This window comes from Salvelinus alpinus, chromosome 8, assembly GCF_045679555.1.
Source record: "Salvelinus alpinus chromosome 8, SLU_Salpinus.1, whole genome shotgun sequence".
NCBI lineage: Eukaryota > Metazoa > Chordata > Actinopteri > Salmoniformes > Salmonidae > Salvelinus > Salvelinus alpinus.
The window spans coordinates 78,705,532-78,725,751 of NC_092093.1; the positions used below are offsets into that span (position 1 = coordinate 78,705,532).

Genomic DNA, 20,220 nt, shown 5'->3' on the forward strand with positions numbered 1-20,220 from the left:
GAGTTCAGTGTGTCAAATCGGAGGGCCTGTTGTCCGGGCCTCTGGCAGTCTCTATGGGGGTGCCACACGGTTCAATTCTTGGGCCAACTCTCTTCTCTGAATATATCAATGATGTCGCTCTTGCTTCTGGTGAGTCTCTGATCCACCTCTACGCAGACGACACCATTCTGTATACTTCTGGCCCTTCTTTGGACACTGTGTTAACAACCCTCCAGACGAGCTTCAATGCCATACAACTCTCCTTCCGTGGCCTCCAACTAAATACAAGTAAAACTAAATGCATGCTCTTCAACCGATCGCTGCCTGCACCTGCCCGCCCGTCCAGCATCACTACTCTGGACGGTTCTGACTTAAAATATGTGGACAACTACAAATACCTAGGTGTCTGGTTAGACTGTAAACTCTCCTTCCAGACTCACATCAAACATCTCCAATCCAAAGTCAAATCTAGAATTGGCTTCCTATTTCGCAACAAAGCATCCTTTGCTCATGCTGCCAAACATACCCTCGTAAAACTGACCATCCTACCGATCCTCGACTTCGGCGATGTCATTTACAAAATAGCCTCCAATACCCTACTCAATAAATTGGATATAGTCTATCACAGTGCCATCCGTTTTGTCACCAAAGCCCCATATTCTACCCACCACTGCGACCTGTACGCTCTCGTTGGCTGGCCCTCGCTTCATACTCGTCGCCAAACCCACTGGCTCCAGGTCATCTACAAGAACCTGCTAGGTAACGTCCCCCCTTATCTCAGCTCGCTGGTCACCATAGCAGCACCCACCTGTAGCACGTGCTCCAGCAGGTATATCTCTCTGGTCACCCCCAAAGCAAATTCCTCTTTTGGCCGCCTCTCCTTCCAGTTCTCTGCTGCCAATGACTGGAACGAACTACAAAAATCTCTGAAACTGGAAACACTTATCTCCCTCACTAGCTTTAAGCACCAGCTGTCAGAGCAGCTCACAGATTACTGCACCTGTACATAGCCCATCTATAATTTAGCCCAAACAACTACCTCTTCCCCTACTGTATTTATTTATTTTGCTCCTTTGCACACCATTATTTCTATTTCTACTTTGCACATTCCACTGCATTCCACTTCCACTGCAAATCTATCATTCCAGTGTTTTACTTGCTATATTGTATTTACTTCGCCACCATGGCCTTTTTTTGCCTTTACCTCCCTTATCTCACCTCATTTGCTCACATTGTATATAGACTTATTTTTCTACAGTATTATTGACTGTATGTTTGTTTTAGTCCATGTGTAACTCTGTGCTGTTGTATGTGTCGAACTGCTTTGCTTTATCTTAGCCAGGTCGCAATTGTAAATGAGAACTTGTTCTCAACTTGCCTACCTGGTTAAATAAAGGTGAAATAAATAAATAAAAAAGGTGCAGGTGTAGTACTGCTGATAGTAGCAGTACTACCAGTAGAGCTGGTATGTGTCTCTATGAACGCGGGCCTTACTTTTTTTAACCATTTATAAATTTTCGAGCCAACGGCTACTCAGGTGAGGAGAAAAAAAAACTCACTCAAATGTATAGCCCTGTTGGAAAATATAAATGGACTGTTTGAAAAGAGAAATACCCCAGTTTGGGAATACCTGTCTTAGAATATTGTTAGCTTCTCAGCACATCAAAATAGTACAGTCTGGCCCTTCACTTTTCATAAAACACCAGGTCTTCCTCCCATCATATGTCTCCATGTTGTTCGTGTCTCCAGGGCCATGTCTCCAGACCTGGGGGACGAGCAGGGCCAGGAGGAGCGTGAGGACCCGGTGGAGCTCCAGATCAAGTGTAGCCGCTGTCAGGCCATCACCCCCACCTTTGCCGACATGAAGCTACACCTGCTCTATGTGCATGGGGAGGAGGTCCAGGTGTGCCTGCGGGACGGGGCTGGGGGGGTGGGAAGGTCACTGCACGGGGGCCGGGAGGCAGAGGATGAGCTGGTGAAACACGCCGCCCACTACTGGCGCCAGCTCAATGAGAAGAGGAACCTAGTCCGGTGTGGGAGCTGTGATGAAGAGTTCTTCTCCTTCTCCAAGCTGAAGCGTCATATCCTCTCCCACCACCAGGGGAGACCGGAGGATGATGGAGAGGGGGAGCCGACCGGCCCCTCAGCCCGGGGAGGGAGAGGGGTCCTGAGGCAGGGATTGGTGTTTAACTGTGTGCTGTGCAGCCAGGTCCTGGACAGTAAAGAGGAGGTGATGGAGCACTGGAGGGGCCACCACCACTGTGAGGAGACCCAGGTACTCTGGGAGGCCCTCGGCTCCTACTCGGGAGAAAGGGAGATGGACTTGCCCGACCACAGCACATGTTAACATTGCACTGGACACGTTCCAGGTCGTCTTTGTTGCAGTCACGCTGCACATCTCAGAATATTGACTTTACTTATTCCTTCTAGCCTTTAAGGAAGCGAATTGCCAGAACAGTGCATTTAAAAGATTGAAATATCATATCAATGTGGTTTCTGAGGTGTTAAAAAACACTTCTCCAGGCATTGTGAGATCTTATAATCAGGGCGGGCTGACTACAATCAATATGCCCTGTAACGTACCCACTATTTGTGTGTGTCTGATCTGATCATGAGCTGTGTGCTGCTCTCAAACACACCCAGTTAGTCCCTATTCACACTATCCAGCCGACCCCAACCATGCAGTACATTTCCAGCAACTATGGTGGCTGGGTAACCACTAACCATGCAAGTATAGCTCACCTCAGTATGGTGAAAGGGTATTAGTCCATACAGAGGTTAGTTTGCTAGAGAATCCACTTGATACATTACAAATTATTATTTTGGTATTTTGTGGACTGCACTGTTTTTTTGTTTTGTGTCAGTGTTGATTTTGTGTTTAGTTTTTTCTATGTTTTAATATTTTTGTTTAATAAAATGGAAAGGATTTGGTTGTTTTGTATTGCATATGTACAGTATATACAGTACCAGTAAAATGTTTAGACACACTTACTCATTCAATGGTTTTTCTTTATTTTGACAATTTTTTACATTGTAGAATAATAGTGAATACATCAAAACTATGAAATAACACATGGAATCATGTAGTAACCAAAAAAAGTGTTAAACAAATCAAAATATATTTTAGATTTTAGATTCTTTAAAGTAGTCACCCTTTGCCTTGATGACAGCTTTGCACACTTGGCATTCTCACAACCAGCTTCATGAGGAATGCTTTTCCAACAGTCTTAAAGGAGTTCCCACATATGCTGAGCACTTGTTGGCTGCTTTTCCTTCACTCTGCGGTCCAACTCATCCCAAACCATCTCAATTGGGTTGAAGTCGGGTGATTGTGGAGGCCAGATCATCTGACACAGCGCTCCATCACTCTCCTTGATCAAATAGCCCTTACACAGCCTGAAGGTCTGTTGGGTCATTGTCCTGTTGAAAAACAAATTATAGTCACACTAAGCCCAAACCAGATGGGATGGTGTATCGCTGTAGTGGCCATGCTGGTTAAGTGTGCCTTGAATTCTAAAGAAATCACAGACAGTGTCACCAGCAAAGCAACCCCACACCACCTCCTCCATGCTTCACGGTGGGAACCACACATTCGGAGATGATCCGTTCACCTACTCTGCGTCTCACAAAGACATGGCGGTTGGAACCAACAATCTAAAATCTGGACTTATCAGACCAAAGGACAGATTTCCACCGGTCTAATGTCCATTGCTCTGTTTTTCTTGGCCCATGCAAGTCTCTTCTTATTGGTGTCCTTTAGTAGTGGTTTCTTTGCAGCAATTCGACCATGAAGGCCTGATTCACGCAGTCTCTTCTGAACAGTTGATCTTGAGATGTGTCTCCTACTTGAACTCTGAACCATTTATTTGGACTGCAATCTGAGGTGCAGTTAACTGTAATGAACTTATCCTCTGCAGCAGAGGTAACTCTGGGCCTTCCTTTCCTGTGGCGGTCCTCATGAGAACCAATTTCATCATAGTGCTTGATGGTTTTTGCGACTGCACTTGAAGTAACTTTCAAAGTTCTTGAAATTTTCCGAATTGTCTGGCCTTCGTGTCTTGATGAACTGTCATTGCTCTTGGCTTATTTGGGGTGTTCTTGCCATAATATGGACTTGGTCTTTTACCAAATAGGGTTATCTGCTGTATACTACCCCTACCTTGTCACAACACAACTGATTGGCTCAAACGCATTGAGAAGGAAAGATATTCCACAAATTAACTTTTGACAAGGCACACCTGTTAATTGAAATACATTCCAGGTGACTACCTCATGAAGCTGGTTGAGAGAATGCCAAGAGTGTGCAAAGCTGTCAAAGGCAAAGGGTGGCTACTTTGAAGAATCTCAAATAAAAAATATATTTGGATTTGTTTAACACTTTTTTTGCTTACTACACGATTCCATGTGTTATCTAATAGTTGTGATGTCTTCACTATTATTCTACAATGTAGAAAATAGTCAAAATAAAGAAAAACCCTTGAATGAGTAGGTGTGTTCACACTTGACTGTGTGTGTGTGTGTGTGTGTGTGTGTGTGTGTGTCTGTTTGTTAAAACTATGTAAATAAACATAATACTGGTAGAAACACAGGCATATTGTACCTAAAATCTATTGGCCTTGAAAACAGTCATCCCAGCTATGGTAAATGATTGACTGAAGTCTAAAGTCTAGGTTGTGGATTTAGGGACAAAACTTTCCAATTCAACTGTGTGTTACAGTAGCAGGATCTAGCTATTTTGACCTAGAAAGGAAAATCTTCTCAGTACACCAACACCTGACTGAAACGCCTGAGGCCTTCTGAAAAATTCTAGTCTCGAGATCTACCCATACATCTGGCTCATAACCAACATCGACTTTCAAACTGATTATATATTATTATATACACTGAGTGTACAAACATTAAGGACGCCTTCTTAACATTGAGTTGCATCCCCTTTTGTTCTCAGAACAGCCTCAATTCGTCGGGACATGGACTACAAGGTGTCGAAAGCGTTCCATAGGGATGCTGGCCCATGTTGACTCTAATGCTTCCCAAAGTTGTGAAGTTGGCTGGATGTCCTTTGGGTGGTGGACCATTCTTGATACACACGGGAAACTGTTGAGTGTGGAAAAACCCAGAGGCATTGCAGTTCTTGACACACTCAAACCGGTGCGCCTGGCACCTACTATCATACCCCGTTTAAAGGCACTTAAATATTTTGTCTTGCTCATTCACCCTCTTAATAGCACGCAACACACAATCCATGTCATCACTTGTCTCGAGGCTTGAAGTGGATTTAACATCAATAAGGGATCATAGCTTTCATCTGGATTCACCTGGTGAGTCTGTCATGTATATTTTTGTTTGTGTACTCTGTGGTAATGGAACGGGTGAATGATTGGTAACCACTGACAAAACTAGATCTATTTGTTACTATTACATTATGAAGAAGTTCTGGAAGCATTGAACTAATGCTGCTAGCTATTCCGTATGAACCTGTGGAATTGGGGCACCTGAGGTCTGTGATTAAAAAATTGAAAAATGTTATAGAGACTGAAGTAAACTTGCATGCATGTTTTATGCCTGTTTGTGATTGGAAACCCATCAGAAAAGCCTGTTTCCTCTTCTGTTTGCTTCTTACAAATGGTTCAGTGTTGTTTCCTGGTTGGGAGAGTAAATTGTAAAGGGGTAGTAGATGTGGTTTAAACATTTGTCAGACTGTGTAACCTTTTTCATACAAAACAAATCACAGGGTAAGTTAAGTGAATGTACCTTGAATGTTTCAAAACCCTACCAAATTCTCTCAATATACATATATATTGAATATAGACTTCTATAGATTAGATTATAGATTATATATAGCCATGTATAAATACAGTATATTGAGAATATATATTTGCATAGAATATAGAATATAGTGAATATTCTGCTTTGTTCCAATGGAGGAAACAAACTAGTTAGGATTTTGTTATCATCAAACCGGCAACTTAAGCTGAGTATAGCTCTCCTTGCTTGTCTGGCACAAACCAGGGTGCATTCCAAATGACACTGTATTCCCTATATACTGAAGTGCACTACTTTTAACCATGGCCCCTAGTGCTCTCTTCAAAAGTAGTGCACTATGTAGGGAATGGGGTGCCATTTGGGACACATATCAGGAAGAAGCAACAATGAGAAAGAACTCCCCTCCCTTAGTGAGACTAGGCTAGACTTGCAGCACATACAAATCAATGGCGTGAAAAGTAATCACATAGCTAATATGTCTTTCACAGAATGGTGACTGTGTTGACTGTCTGAAAGTGTTTGATTGGGGCTGTTTGTGAACCTAAAAACCTTACCTTTCTCAGAATAAAACAAACATATGCTTTATTGAATATGACAAGGACTGTGTGACGTATCTAACGAGATAACAAATAAATGCATATTTATTTCCAGTAACAGTATGTTTTCCCTGCTCAGGTAACTGCAAAACCAACCCTGTTGTACGTAACAATAAAGTTGGAGGATGAATCCATGCTCATGTTGTGTCCTATTTATTTTCCTCCATACGTCTCGTCGTGTCCCTATTCTCCACACACACCGCACTGGCGCTCCATTCTAGCAGATAACCCCATCGTAGACCGGGAGAATGTGGGAGAAGGTGTGTGCATGCGTATCCGTCAAAAGATGCTTGGAATGGGATTAATTGAGTGACTGTGCAGTGAGGGGGTCTAGCGGTGGGAGGAGTGTTTGTGTCTGGACCACATTAAGTGGAGTTGCCAAGGGGTTATCAAGCGCCTACATATGCCTTACCTCAATACCTTCACGGTGAAGTACCCTCCCATCTGTCTGACAGAGGGCATCTTCCTACCGTAACTTCCAATCCCCCCATGATTGAATGAGCGTGTGCCGGGAGGGGAATATGTTGGAATGGTTGCATTATGAATCTGAGAAAGGTATGGTCACATAAACATGTAACCTTGGTAATCTCTTTGAATTTATCTTGCCCACTTCCCACACAGACAGACAATCATCTAACTACTAAGAATAACATGTCTTCTTGCTACGTCAAACCATCACCCATTGGAGCCATTTTCCAGAAGACTTGAGAAGAATTGAGGTTTAGCAGAGATGTGTGCATGAATGAGATGTGAATCAAAATCATCACATACCTCATGATGGATTCATATTTAATGGATCGGAAGGATAATTCAACCGTGGAGTTTATCTCCTCTGCTTTTACCTCTCCCTCTCTCTTGTTCTGTTCTGTCATACGGCCTTTCTCCGCTAGGATGCCGAACCAGGGGAAACTTCTGGAAATACCTGGTTCCTGTTGTGTTTCCATTACAATGGATCGCTTAATTCTTGAAATCATAAATTGACTTACTCCAGAGCTGGTTCCGGTTCTTCCAATGAAGAAAGGTCATTGCTCGCTCTCTAAACTCAAGCATGATACCCTCCTGTAGTGCTTTCATCACTGCCTTGTGGAATGCGGGCCCTCTGCTCTAATTGTGTTGGGGGAACATGACCTCAGGTTAAAGGGTCAGAGGTGAACTCTGGTGTGATTTCAGGTGCTCGCGGACAAACTTGACAACATTAATTACACCGAGAGAGCAATGTCTGTCACACACACAATACAAAACATCCACGTTCACATCAAGTGCAGCCCATGTTTTAAACAGCATTGCAGCTTTACTGTGTAACACCTCAGTCAGTGTTACGACTGAGAATGCTATCAACCCCAATCTACATACTGTCGTCATGGTGAGAGGAGCAGATAAAAAGGAAAGCTCTATAACGCTGTGTGATGCATATTTCTCTTTAATCAGAGTGAACATGTACCACAGCCGTCACACTGACAACCTCCTGCCTCCCACCTCTACAGGAGAGCAGCCTCTCCACAGGGAAGAGATCAAAGATTCAACCCCCCCCCCCCACTTCTAACAGGATCTGTCGGATAGATAGAGGTACCACACACACCACTAGAGGTGTCGGGGGACTGCCTGTTCCTGCTACATCACCTCAACGTCTGTAAGCACCCCTATCAGAAAAGAGAACATGGACTCAAAAGTGTTCAGAAATACATTTTGCTAACTGTGGTGCCCCATTTTATGGCTCTCAAATGTAGGACCAACGGGTAAGGAGTTGGTCTCAATCCCTAGTAGTAGGCTTGGTTGAGAAGTGAGACTGACGTGACTGGAAGGAGCCAGTAGAGTAGTAATGTGAACCCTTAAACACCACCCAGGGGTCCTGGGCTGGCTTATCGAAGCTGACCTCACCAGGGGAGCACAGGGACAGATTTATGGGCTAGTAAAATGTGACCCGTACTGACCACAGATGTCCTGGCCAACAAGGTAGAGGGGTGAAACCTGATGAAAACACCCAACCTTTGGACTGGACAGGCCTTCTGTCAAGTTTTCCTTTCATGCTCTCGCGCAAGATCTTGATATATATACTGAACAAAAATATTAATGCAACATGCAACAATTTCAACGATTTGAATGAGTTAAAGTTCATATAGGGAAATCAGTCAATTTGAACACCATTAGGCCCTAATTTATGGATTTCACAAGACTGGGCAGGGGCGCAGCCATGGGTGGGACTGGGAGGGCATAAGCCCACCCACTTGAGAGCCAGGCCCACACACTGGAGAGCCAGGCCCAGGCAATCAGAATGAGTTTTTCCCCACAAAGGGCTTTATAACAGACAGAAATACTCCTCAGTTTCCTCAGCTGTCGGGGTGGCTGATCTCAAGGGATCCCGCAAGTGAAGAAGCTAGATGTGGAGGTCCTGGGCTGGCATGGTTAAACTTAGTCTGCGGTTGTGAGGCCAGTTGGACGTACTGCCAAATTCTCTAAAACAACGTTGGAGGCGGCTTATGGTAGAGAAATTAACAAATTCTCTGGCAACAGCTCTGGTGGACATTCCTGCAGTCAGCATGCCAATTGCACGTTCCCTCAACCTGAGACTGTGTTGTGTGACAAAACTGCACATTTTACAGTGGCCTTTTAATGTCCCCAGCACAAGGTGCACCTGTGTAATGATCATGCTTTTAATCAGATTCTTGATATGCCACACCTGTCAGGTGGATGGATTATCTTGGAAACTGAGAAATGCTCACTAACAGGGATGTAAACAAATTTGTGTATTACTATTTTGAGAATTAAGCTTTTTGTTCATATGGAAACTTTTTGGGATCGTTTATTCCAGCTCATGAAACATGGGGCAAACACTTTACATGTTGCGTTTATATTTTTGTTAAGTATATTTACTAGATTATGAGCCTCATATTTGTCTCGAAACTTAACATCTGTGACACACCAATGTGCACAAGCACAAGTTGGATCAATCAGTCTGTCATAATCAAAGCAGGTCTTTGGTTTCTCTAAAAGATTTGTCATAACTGGACGTATGGTGGCTTTGTAAAACTGCTCCAGTATTTCACAGAGATCACACACTTATGGAGCCCACGAAAGGGTCTAATTTTCCTTCTAGTCTGCTCTGCTCCCTCTTGGTCTTCTCATGTTTCAAAGCTGTTGGGCTCTCTGCTCTCCACACCCTCCCATATCATCCAGCTAATGAGCAGCAAGAGAGACCAGCGTAAATAATAGATGACGGACGGGACACTGGAGAGAGAGATGGAGAGAGAGAGAAAGATGGAGAGATGGGAGAGAGAAATGGAAAGGCTAGATGGAGAGAGAAAGAGAGAGAGAGAGGGAGAGAGAAAGAATGAGAGAGAGAGTTGGAGAGAGAAATGGAAAGGCTGGATGTAGAGAGAGAGAGAGAGAAAAGGAAAGGCTGAACAGAGAGAGAGAGAGATGGTGAGAGAAATGGAAAGGGTGGATGAGAGAGAGACGGATGGACAGCGGGATGGAGAGAGAGAGAGAGGGATGGTGAGATGGAGGGTGAGAGAGAGGCTGGTGAAAAAGAGATGAAGATGGAGAGAAAGAAATCCTTCTACCCCGTATCTAAATGAAGCTCAGTTGGATAAAGAGCGAGAGATGGACACTGGCGGTACAGGTAGGCTACGGTACAGTAGCTACAAGAGAATATCGTATTAGCACAGAGCTTTGGCCTGATAATGTATGTGTCTCAATTAAGAGCAGATACGGGAGACAGGAGAGACGGAAGCTGTAGGCTACTATATACTCAAACAAATGATAAATTGATGTTAACTAAAGAACAAAAGCAGAGCAGAAAAATCTTGATCATGACAGAATGGCGATGTGCTAGGTGGGCGGAAAATACATAATGTCTGATTCCAGGAAGAACCAGGATTCATATTCTGGTACAGTGCATACAGATAATTCAAAGTGCATGTTAAAGTGAAATTAAACTATTACCCATGTGATACAAAATACTAATGACACTGTCCTGTATGTGGAACATACACTGCTCAAAAAAATAAAGGGAACACTTAAACAACACAATGTAACTCCAAGTCAATCACACTTCTGTGAAATCAAACTGTCCACTTAGGAAGCAACACTGATTGACAATAAATTTCACATGCTGTTGTGCAAATGGAATAGACAAAAGGTGGAAATTATAGGCAATTAGCAAGACACCCCCAATAAAGGAGTGGTTCTGCAGGTGGTGACCACAGACCACTTCTCAGTTCCTATGCTTCCTGGCTGATGTTTTGGTCACTTTTGAATGCTGGCGGTGCTTTCACTCTAGTGGTAGCATGAGACGGAGTCTACAACCCACACAAGTGGCTCAGGTAGTGCAGCTCATCCAGGATGGCACATCAATGCGAGCTGTGGCAAGAAGGTTTGCTGTGTCTGTCAGCGTAGTGTCCAGAGCATGGAGGCGCTACCAGGAGACAGGCCAGTACATCAGGAGACGTGGAGGAGGCCGTAGGAGGGCAACAACCCAGCAGCAGGACCGCTACCTCCGCCTTTGTGCAAGGAGGAGCAGGTGGAGCACTGCCAGAGCCCTGCAAAATGACCTCCAGCAGGCCACAAATGTGCATGTGTCTGCTCAAACGGTCAGAAACAGCCTCCATGAGGGTGGTATGAGGGCCCGACGTCCATAGGTGGGGGTTGTGCTTACAGCCCAACACCATGCAGGACGTTTGGCATTTGCCAGAGAACACCAAGATTGGCAAATTCGCCACTGGCGCCCTGTGCTCTTCACAGATGAAGGCAGGTTCACACTGAGCACATGAGCACATGTGACAGACGTGACAGAGTCTGGAGACGCCGTGGAGAACGTTCTGCTGCCTGCAACATCCTCCAGCATGACCGGTTTGGCGGTGGGTCAGTCATGGTGTGGGGTGGCATTTCTTTGTGGGGCCGCACAGCCCTCCATGTGCTCGCCAGAGGTAGCCTGACTGCCATTAGGTACCGAGATGAGATCCTCAGACCCCTTGTGAGACCATATGCTGGTGTGGTTGGCCCTGGGTTCCTCCTAATGCAAGACAATGCTAGACCTCATGTGGCTGGAGTGTGTCAGCAGTTCCTGCAAGAGGAAGGCATTGATGCTATGGACTGGCCCGCCCGTTCCCCAGACCTGAATCCAATTGAGCACATCTGGGACATCATGTCTCGCTCCATCCACCAACGCCACGTTGCACCACAGACTGTCCAGGAGTTGGCGGATGCTTTAGTCCAGGTCTGGGAGGAGATCCCTCAGGAGACCATCCGCCACCTCATCAGGAGCATGCCCAGGCGTTGTAGGGAGGTCCTACAGGCACGTGGAGGCCACACACACTACTGAGCCTCATTTTTACTTGTTTTAAGGACATTACATCAAAGTTGGATCAGCCTGTAGTGTGGTTTTCCACTTTAATTTTGAGTGTAACTCCAAATCCAGACCTCCATGGGTTGATACATTTGATTTCCATTGATCATTTTTGTGTGATTTTGTTGTCAGCACATTCAACTATGTAAAGAAAAAAGTATTTAATAAGAATATTTAATTCATTCAGATCTAGGATGTGTTATTTTAGTGTTCCCTTTATTTTTTTGAGCAGTGTATTATCCCCCTATGGATGGGTTAGATGTAACCAGTGAACAGTACTGTATGTTTCTTAGTGGGACTTCAACCATCTGCTCAGGGTCCTCAGAGTGAGACACATAACTCAATATCCCTGAGCCCTGATCTATAGGTCACTCACTTAACACAGGGCCTACACAGGGCTGCTACGGCTGTGTCTCAAGTCATGACAGCCCTGAAGGGTTCTGTTCTGTCCAGCCCCATCCCTCCCTCTCTAGCTACCCATCTCTTTTCTCAGGCCAGATAAACAGCTATTTGCAGCTATTTCAACCCCTCTGCCACCAATGCGTCCGGCTGTATAGAAAGCAGAGGAGACGTGGAGAATGTTTCCCTAGTCAGAGCGATGCTCCACTCCGCTCCAGGGACTCTACAGAGATAACGGGATTCTAATGTCTCTCTGCCTTTGGGGAATTATGTCTGCCTGAGTGGTAACCTACATTTACTGAGCAATCTTACAAATAAGGTTGATGAAATAACCCTGCAGGAGGATGGATGGACGGATGGATGGACACACACACACACACAAAGGGCCCTGTCTGCTGTGGCGCAAAACTAGCAAGGTTAGTGTGTAGCCAGGCATTGCTGCATCTCAATAGGTAATGTATTTATTAAGGTAGCTACTACTGTATGGTTGCAGGCATGGCCCTCTGCCCAGCCTTACGTAAAGCATCGGTGTGTGTGTGTGTGTGTGTGTGTGTGTGTGTGTGTGTGTGTGTGTGTGTGTGTGTGTGTGTGTGTGTGTGTGTGTGTGTGTGTGTGTGTGTGTGTGTGTGTGTGTGTGTGTGTGTGTGTGTGTGTGTGTGTGTGTGTGTGTGTGTGTGTGTGTGTGTGTGTGTGTGTGTGTGTGTGTGTGTGTGTGTGTGTGTGTGTGTGTGTGTGTGTGTGTCTTTGATGGAGGAGCAGGGTAAACTCCGTCTCACGCCCATCTCCCCCCTCATCCCTCAAAACCCCCCCCCTGCAATAACACAGACAAGCTGGGACATTCCCCTGGCTGATTTGATAGGTTAATTAGTTCCTGCATATAGTAGGACATGTGATGGTGTCATTGAATAACGATGATGATGGCAGGGATAAAGGAGGTGTTGAAGGAGGGGGAGGTGGCATTCAGGATCATCCATTTACACTCTCGTCGTTTCCATCTGTCATAATTCACTTGAATTAATTTCACTAAGACAAGTGTGTGTGTTAGACAAGATAATATAACCAGGTAGCTAGATATTAACCAATCAAACGCCATTTCACAAGTATGACTGTTCTTTTGTGCACTACTGTGTGTGTGTTCATGCATGTATGACTAACAAGTAATGTAATCCTCCACACCTCCACCTCCAGACCTCCAGCCACCCCCCCAACCTAGCCCCATTCATCCCCAACGCGGGTGAGCTCTAACTGGGCTTCATGCACCGTCCATACGACCAGAGTAGTCAGAATCAATTTTTCTCTGCAGCATTTAGATGAGTCACATTTTTTTCAGGCTCATCGAGCCCTCTCTCCCTCCTTCCCTCCCCCTCTTCCTCACTCCCTCAATCCACACTCCCCTGACTGCACACCTCTCTACCCCCCCCCCCCCCCCCAACGCCCCTGGGGGCTTCCGTGCTCCTCCTGTCAGTGCCCAGGAATAATTCCCCTCCTTTTCACTGCTTTCGGGAGAGAAACGCAGAGAGGTGATGAATCTACAGTGATGTAGAGAAAATGAAATTGACGGGAGGGAGGGAGGGAGGGAGGGAGGGAGGGAGGGAGGGAGGGAGGGAGGGAGGGGAAAGCTGAGGCTTGCTGCTGCTCGTTTGCTCAGCACAGCAGAAACGTGCACAGCCCTTGAGGGAGGGACAGAGAGAGGGAGGGAGAGACAGTGAAAGAGGGTAGTCCCTTTGCGCCCCTGGACAGATGATCCTGAAGGGGTTCTGTTGGATATATTCTCTCTCCTTCCAAACGGCACCCAATTCACAACCCCTTATGTGGACATACAGTGCCTTCGGAAAGTCTTCAGACCCCCTTTTTCCACATGTTGTTAGGTTACAGCCTTATTATAAAAATTATTAAATTGTTTTTTTCCCCCTCATCAATCTGCGCACAATAACCCAGAACGACAAAGCAAAAACAGGTTTTAGAAATGTTTGCTAATTTATTTAAAAAATATCTAATTTACATAAGTATGGCGCTACAAGCTTGGCACACCTGTATTTGGGGAGTTTCTCCCATTCTTCTCTGCAGATCCTGTCAAGCTCTGTTAGGTTGGATGGGGAGCGTCGACAACACAGCTATTTTCAGGTCTCTCCAGAGATGTTCGATCAGGTTCAATTCCGGGCTCTGGCTGGTCCACTCAAGGACATTCATAGACTTGTCCTGAATCCTCTCCTGTGCTGTCTTGGCTGTGTGCTCAAGGTCATTGTCCTGTTGGAAGGTGAACCGTCGCCCCAGTACGAGGTCCTGAGCCGTCTGTAGCAGGTTTTCATCAAGGATCTTTCTGAACCTTGCTCAGTTCATCTTCTCCTTGATCCTGACTAGTCTCCCAGTCTCTACCGCTGAAAAACATCCCCACAACATGATGATGCCACCACCATGCTTCACCTCTGGACGTGACGCTTGGCATTCAGCCCAAAGAGTTCAATCTTGGTTTCATCAGACCAGAGAATCTTGTTTCTCATGGTCTGAGAGTCTTTAGGTGCCTTTTGGCAAACTCCAAGCGGGCTGTAATGTGCCTTTTACTGAGGAGTGGCTTCCGTCTGGCCATTCTACCATAAAGGCTTGATTAGTGGAGTGCTGCAGAGATGGTTGTCCTTCTGGAAGGTTCTCCCATATCCACAGCGGAACTCTAGAGCTCTGTCAGAGTGACCATCAGGTTCTTGGTCACCTTCCTGACCAAGGCCCTTCTCCCCCGATTGCTCAGTTTGGCTGGGCGGCCAGCTCCAGGAAGAGTCTTGATGGTTAGAAACTTCTTCCATTTAAGAATGACGGAGGCCACTGTGTTCTTGGGGACCTTCAATGCTGCACAAATGTGTTGGTACCCTTCCCCAGATCTGTGCCTTGACACAATCCTGTCTCGGAGCTCTGCGGACAATTCCTTCGACCTCATGGCTTGGTTTCTGCTCTCTCGTGCACTGTCAACTGTGGGACCTTATATAGACAGGTGTGTGCCTTTCCAAATCATGTCCAATCAATTGAATTTACCACAGGTGAACTCCAATCAAGTTGTAGAAACATCTCAAGGATGATCAATGGAAACAGGATGCACCTGAGCTAAATTTCGAGTCTCATAGCAAAGGCTCTGAATACTTGTAAAGGTAAATCAACTATATCTGTTTTTATTTTAAATAAATTTGCAAACATTTCTAAAAACCTGTTTTCACTTGGTAATTATGGGGTATTGTGTATAGGTTGCTGAGGATTTTTATTTCTTTAATCAATTTTAGAATAAGGCTGCAACGTAACAAAATGTGGAAAAAGTCAATGGGTCTGAATACTTTCCAAAGGCACTGTAGCAGTCACTCGCCGGTAATAATCCCCTCAACAGACAGTACCTTCCCCGTGTGGTGGCACGAATCCAAAACACCTCTATCTCCATCCTGCCTGCATGGGTCCTACTGAATAGAAGATAATAGAACAGTGACCTACTACAGAGTGCTCATTCTTACACAGGTCTGACATGCAACACTTTGTCTGTCCATCAACATAATCAATACCATGTTATGCTGCAGAGCAAAGAGCAAGAGTGAGCGAGAGTGAGCGAGTGTGAGAGAGAGAGAGAAAATGAGACAGAGAAAGAGAGAGAGAGAGAGAGAGAGAGAGAGAGAGAGAGAGAGAGAGAGAGGAAGAGGAAGAGACCGAGAGAGAGAGAGAGAGAGAGAAAGAGAGAGACAGAAACAGAGAGAAAACGAGGAACTGCTGTTTAGAGCGCTCCTCATATTAAATGGCTGACTGGTTTTAACTGCTCTCTACCACGCCTCGCTATAGCACGCCATTTATACACTCTGGGGGATGTTACACCATCTCACCAACCATGTGCCGAAGGAGAACGGGCGAGCGAGGGCCTCTAAAGCACATTGAAAGCTATTATAAACCTGGAGTGCTAGCTACCTGTTTGGATTAAATGAATACACACCAACAGTACATAAAACAGGCAGATGAAACAATAAGGCAGTCTGAGTATAATTGGCATCGGTGCTGTTTAAATCTACAGACTGGGATCTGGGAATTTGTTCAATAGTCATTTCAATTATAGGTGTGCTTTATTGTTGAATCCCAGACTGTAGCTTTAATAAATATCTCCTCCTCCCAGTAAACACCTGTTAGCAGCTTTATGAAGCACAGCTAGCGAACCTCCCTGGAGACACACACACACACACACATACACAATAAGCTCCCAGGGGAAATCACACTAACATCTCAATGTTTCATTCGCCTGATAATCAGAGCCAAATGCTTCAATAATACAACACCGGAACCGAGCGTTGTTACGCAACACTGAGAGAGAGTCAGTCAGTCAGCCTGCCCACTCACTCACTTTACTGAGAGGTATTTCAAAAGCTTCTGCTGTGATTGTGAAACGTTAATTGGTACATTTGCCAAAATGGTTTTTGATCTCTGAAAGGGGTGAGATTGACTGTGAGGCTACCTCTCCTCATTTGACCTCCTCTAATATCCTTTGTGGTTACTGTGTTTTTAATATCCTGTGTTTCGTCAGTCGGTGTTGAGAAATCACTGAAACCACCATCAAAACTACCACCAACGCTGGCCGAAAAGAAACCAGGCAGCAACCTCAATGATTTAGTAATCAACTCACTGCCAATTCTGGCAGTGGTAGAGTGGCTGGCGGACAATAGCCAGTTATAGGGAATGGTGAGGTTGGCATATTAGGACCGTAAATGTAGCTTCCTCCTTCCTAGAATAATAACCCAGTAATAATGAATCTCCTATGTTATGAAGCTTTACAACACTGTTATGAAGCTTCATAACACTGTTATGAAGGTGTTGGTGGGTTCAAGTAAAGTGTTACCGATCTTCTCTGGCTAATGTGCTTCAAGGCAGATCAGATTAGGTACTGTGTGAGAGACTTAATGGTGCCTGGATGGAAAACCTCTTCTTGCCATACCAATCCATCACCTCAACGCTAGGCCTCTCTGAGGCCAATGTTTGTGTGTGCGTGTGCGTGTGTGTATGATTGTGTGACGCTAACGTCTCTTGCTACACTCTCTGCCTGATTCCTGGAGCTTGGCAAAACTTTCACTGCTTTGCAGGATCGAGCTCACAGGAAATGACCTTTTGTTCTGAGATAATGCGAAAAATAAATGTTCTTGGAAGGAGGCATGCTGCCCATTGCCACCCTCCGACCCTGACCTGAAAGCTAGTTCCATGGCATCGCTGCGGGCAACGGGAGACGCCAAGAACTAGGACCTGCCAAGTAGAGCCGGCCTGTCCGTCAGATCAGCAAAAGAGAGATGAAGTGAAGCATCGTGTTTCACTGCAGGCCAAAAGGGCTGAATCCTCCAGGGAGCTATGGGGAAAATGTTGAGTCTCCACCTTGGCGAAAGGAAAGCCCCTTCAGATCGCTGCAACGCACCCAAGGCAAACCTGTTTAAGCACCGCCTTCGCCCTGATACGTCCAAATAACCAGTGACGGAAACCCCAAAACTGGAACTATTACCACTCCTGATCTCATGCATCCCATTCAGTCCCGACAGATTCTTCGGTCTACATGCAGAATCTGCACGCGAGAGATTATGGGAAACTAAGACTTACATTTTGGTCAAACAACAAGTGGAGAATGAAGTGAAGAAACTGTCAGATTGATTCCATTCGTTATTCCCTCTGGATTTAAAAGTATTAGGATCAAACGTGAGTCTCTTTCTGATCTCATCCAACCTGTCAATCAACACTGAAGAGATAAGTGCTCCCATCCTCTGTATCAAATTGATGAAACAACACTAGATGTGTACCTGAGGCATTGTTTCAGCTGCACTGAACTGATCTTGACTGAAACACATTCTAACTGCAGACACGTGTAACAAATTACACATTTTCCATATGGAATGAAATTAATGGTGTGGTGGAATGTGTATGTGTGTGTGTGTGTGTGTGTGTGTGTGTGTGTGTGTGTGTGTGTGTGTGTGTGTGTGTGTGTGTGTGTGTGTGTGTGTGTGTGTGTGTGTGTGTGTGTGTGTGTGTGTGTGTGTGTGTGTGTGTGTGTGTGTGTGTGTGTGTGTGTGTGTGTGTTTTCCATGACAAGGCTAACGAGGTAGATAGTCAGAATGATGCTGAAAGCTCACTTATCATTACTCCACTGCAGAGGTATTGCTGTTGTGGTAACAGTCAAAGGATTGCTCAATCTAATACGACACGGCACGGCACAAACATCCCTGGATTAGAAAACAATGGAGTGAAATATGGAGCAATATTAGTGCCAAAAGAAATTAAATTACATTTAAATCGTTGTGATTTATTTTGGCATTAATATAGAGTAGTCCCTATCATCAAATGCTGAGACATGTGCATCACTGTAATGTACATCCAAATAAATAGATTTGATGTACAGTATACAGTAACCTGTTTCTGACTTTGTCCCATATGGCACCCTATTCCCTATATTGTGCACTACTTTTGACCACAGTCCCTGAATATGCACAAAAACAAGCTGCCATTCCATTTAACTGAGCCATTAACTGCTCAGCTCTCCTGTCTGTTTCTGTTCCCCAGCAGCACCATGCTGAGTGCCACAGAGCAAACAGGTTATTACTGTCATCCACAAACTCTAAAAATTATACCTTGCGAAGGGGTAATTGTGTGACTCTTCCATTGATGTCTGGAGGGAGGAAGGATATTCTGAACCATTAATATATTCAGTCAGAAAACCAAAGGCTTTATTCTGGGATTTAAACTCACTGGGTTATAGGAGTTGAAGCTCAGGCATATGCCTTCACTTAAGATAGCATGTCACTTCTTTGTGTGTCTAAAGACGATGTGTTGTATTTGGTTACGTTGTGAGATAACCAGAGCCTCCTTAGGGAACACGCCACATCACATTGAAACCAGAGCTAGAGCATTGTATAGTCACCATTATAGAAGGGGAATTCCTATAAAGGAGGTGACTTCAGGTAATGAAAGAATGAATGTAAGTCTCAGACTAGCTACAAAAAAATTTGGCTCTGTGGATTAGGAGAGTGGTAGAGGTATGACGAGGTCTTAAAATTGCCTTAAAGCTAGTCCCTTCACTTCCTACATCAATAATGACTAAATGGTGACTTGGAGAATCCCCATAATTGTCACGGCTTTCTAATTCCTCCTCCTCGGACGAGGAGAGGCGAGAAGGATCGGACCAATACGCGGAGTGGTTAGTGTCCATAATTTATTAGCATCGAACTGAACACTATAATGAAACAAAATAACAAATAGAAAACCGACAAACAGTCCCGTGTGGCACAACGACTACACGGAAGACAAACACCCACAAAACACACGTGAAACCCAGGCTGCCTAAGTATGATTCTCAATCAGGGACAACGATTGACAGCTGCCTCTGATTGAGAATCATACCCGGCCGAACACAAACATCCCAACATAGAAAATCACACATAGACAAACCCACCCAACTCACGCCCTGACCAACTAAATAAATACAAGACAAAAGAAAACAGGTCAGGAACGTGACATAACCCCCCTCTTAAGGTGCGAACTCCGGGCGCATCAGCATAAACTCTAGGGGAGGGTCTGGGTGGGCGTCTGTCCACGGTGGCGGCTCTGGCGCTGGTCGTGGTCCCCACCCCACCATAGTCAATCCCCTCTTCCGTAGCCTCCTCCAAATTAACCCCACTAGATTAAGGGGCAGCACTGGACTGAGGGGCAGCACCGGACTGAGGGGCAGCACCGGACTGAGGGGCAGCACCGGACTGAGGGGCAGCACCGGACTGAGGGGCAGCACCGGACTGAGGGACGGATCCAGGCTGGCCGGCTCTGGCGGATCCTGGCTGGCCGGCTCTGGCGGATCCTGGCTGGACGGCTCTGGCTGGTCCTGGCTGGACGGCTCTGGCTGGTCCTGGCTGGACGGCTCTGGCTGGTCCTGGCTGGACGGCTCTGGCTGGTCCTGGCTGGACGGCTCTGGACAGACGGACAGCGCTGGGCAGGCAGGCAGCTCAGACAGGGCTGGGCAGGCAGGCAGTTCAGACAGCGCTGGGCAGGCAGGCAGCTCAGACAGCGCTGGGCAGGCAGGCAGCTCAGACAGCGCTGGGCAGGCAGGCAGCGCTGGGCAGGCAGACAGTTCAGACAGCGCTGGGCAGGCAGACAGTTCAGACA

The 20,220-nt window shown here is 45.7% G+C and overlaps 1 protein-coding gene across 5 annotated transcripts in view; it reads left to right on the forward strand.

Moving 5' to 3' along the window:
• Nucleotides 1–6,473, forward strand: part of LOC139583752 (zinc finger protein 438-like) — a 93,579-nt gene extending 87,106 nt beyond the window's left edge. For all 5 annotated transcript variants that reach the window (XM_071415185.1, XM_071415186.1, XM_071415187.1 and 2 more), the window contains one exon: nucleotides 1,729–6,473. In XM_071415185.1, the coding sequence (XP_071271286.1) occupies nucleotides 1,729–2,326 (598 nt within the window). In that variant the 3' untranslated portion in view covers nucleotides 2,327–6,473. The remainder of the gene's footprint in view (nucleotides 1–1,728) is intronic.
• The last annotated feature ends 13,747 nt before the right edge of the window (nucleotides 6,474–20,220 follow it).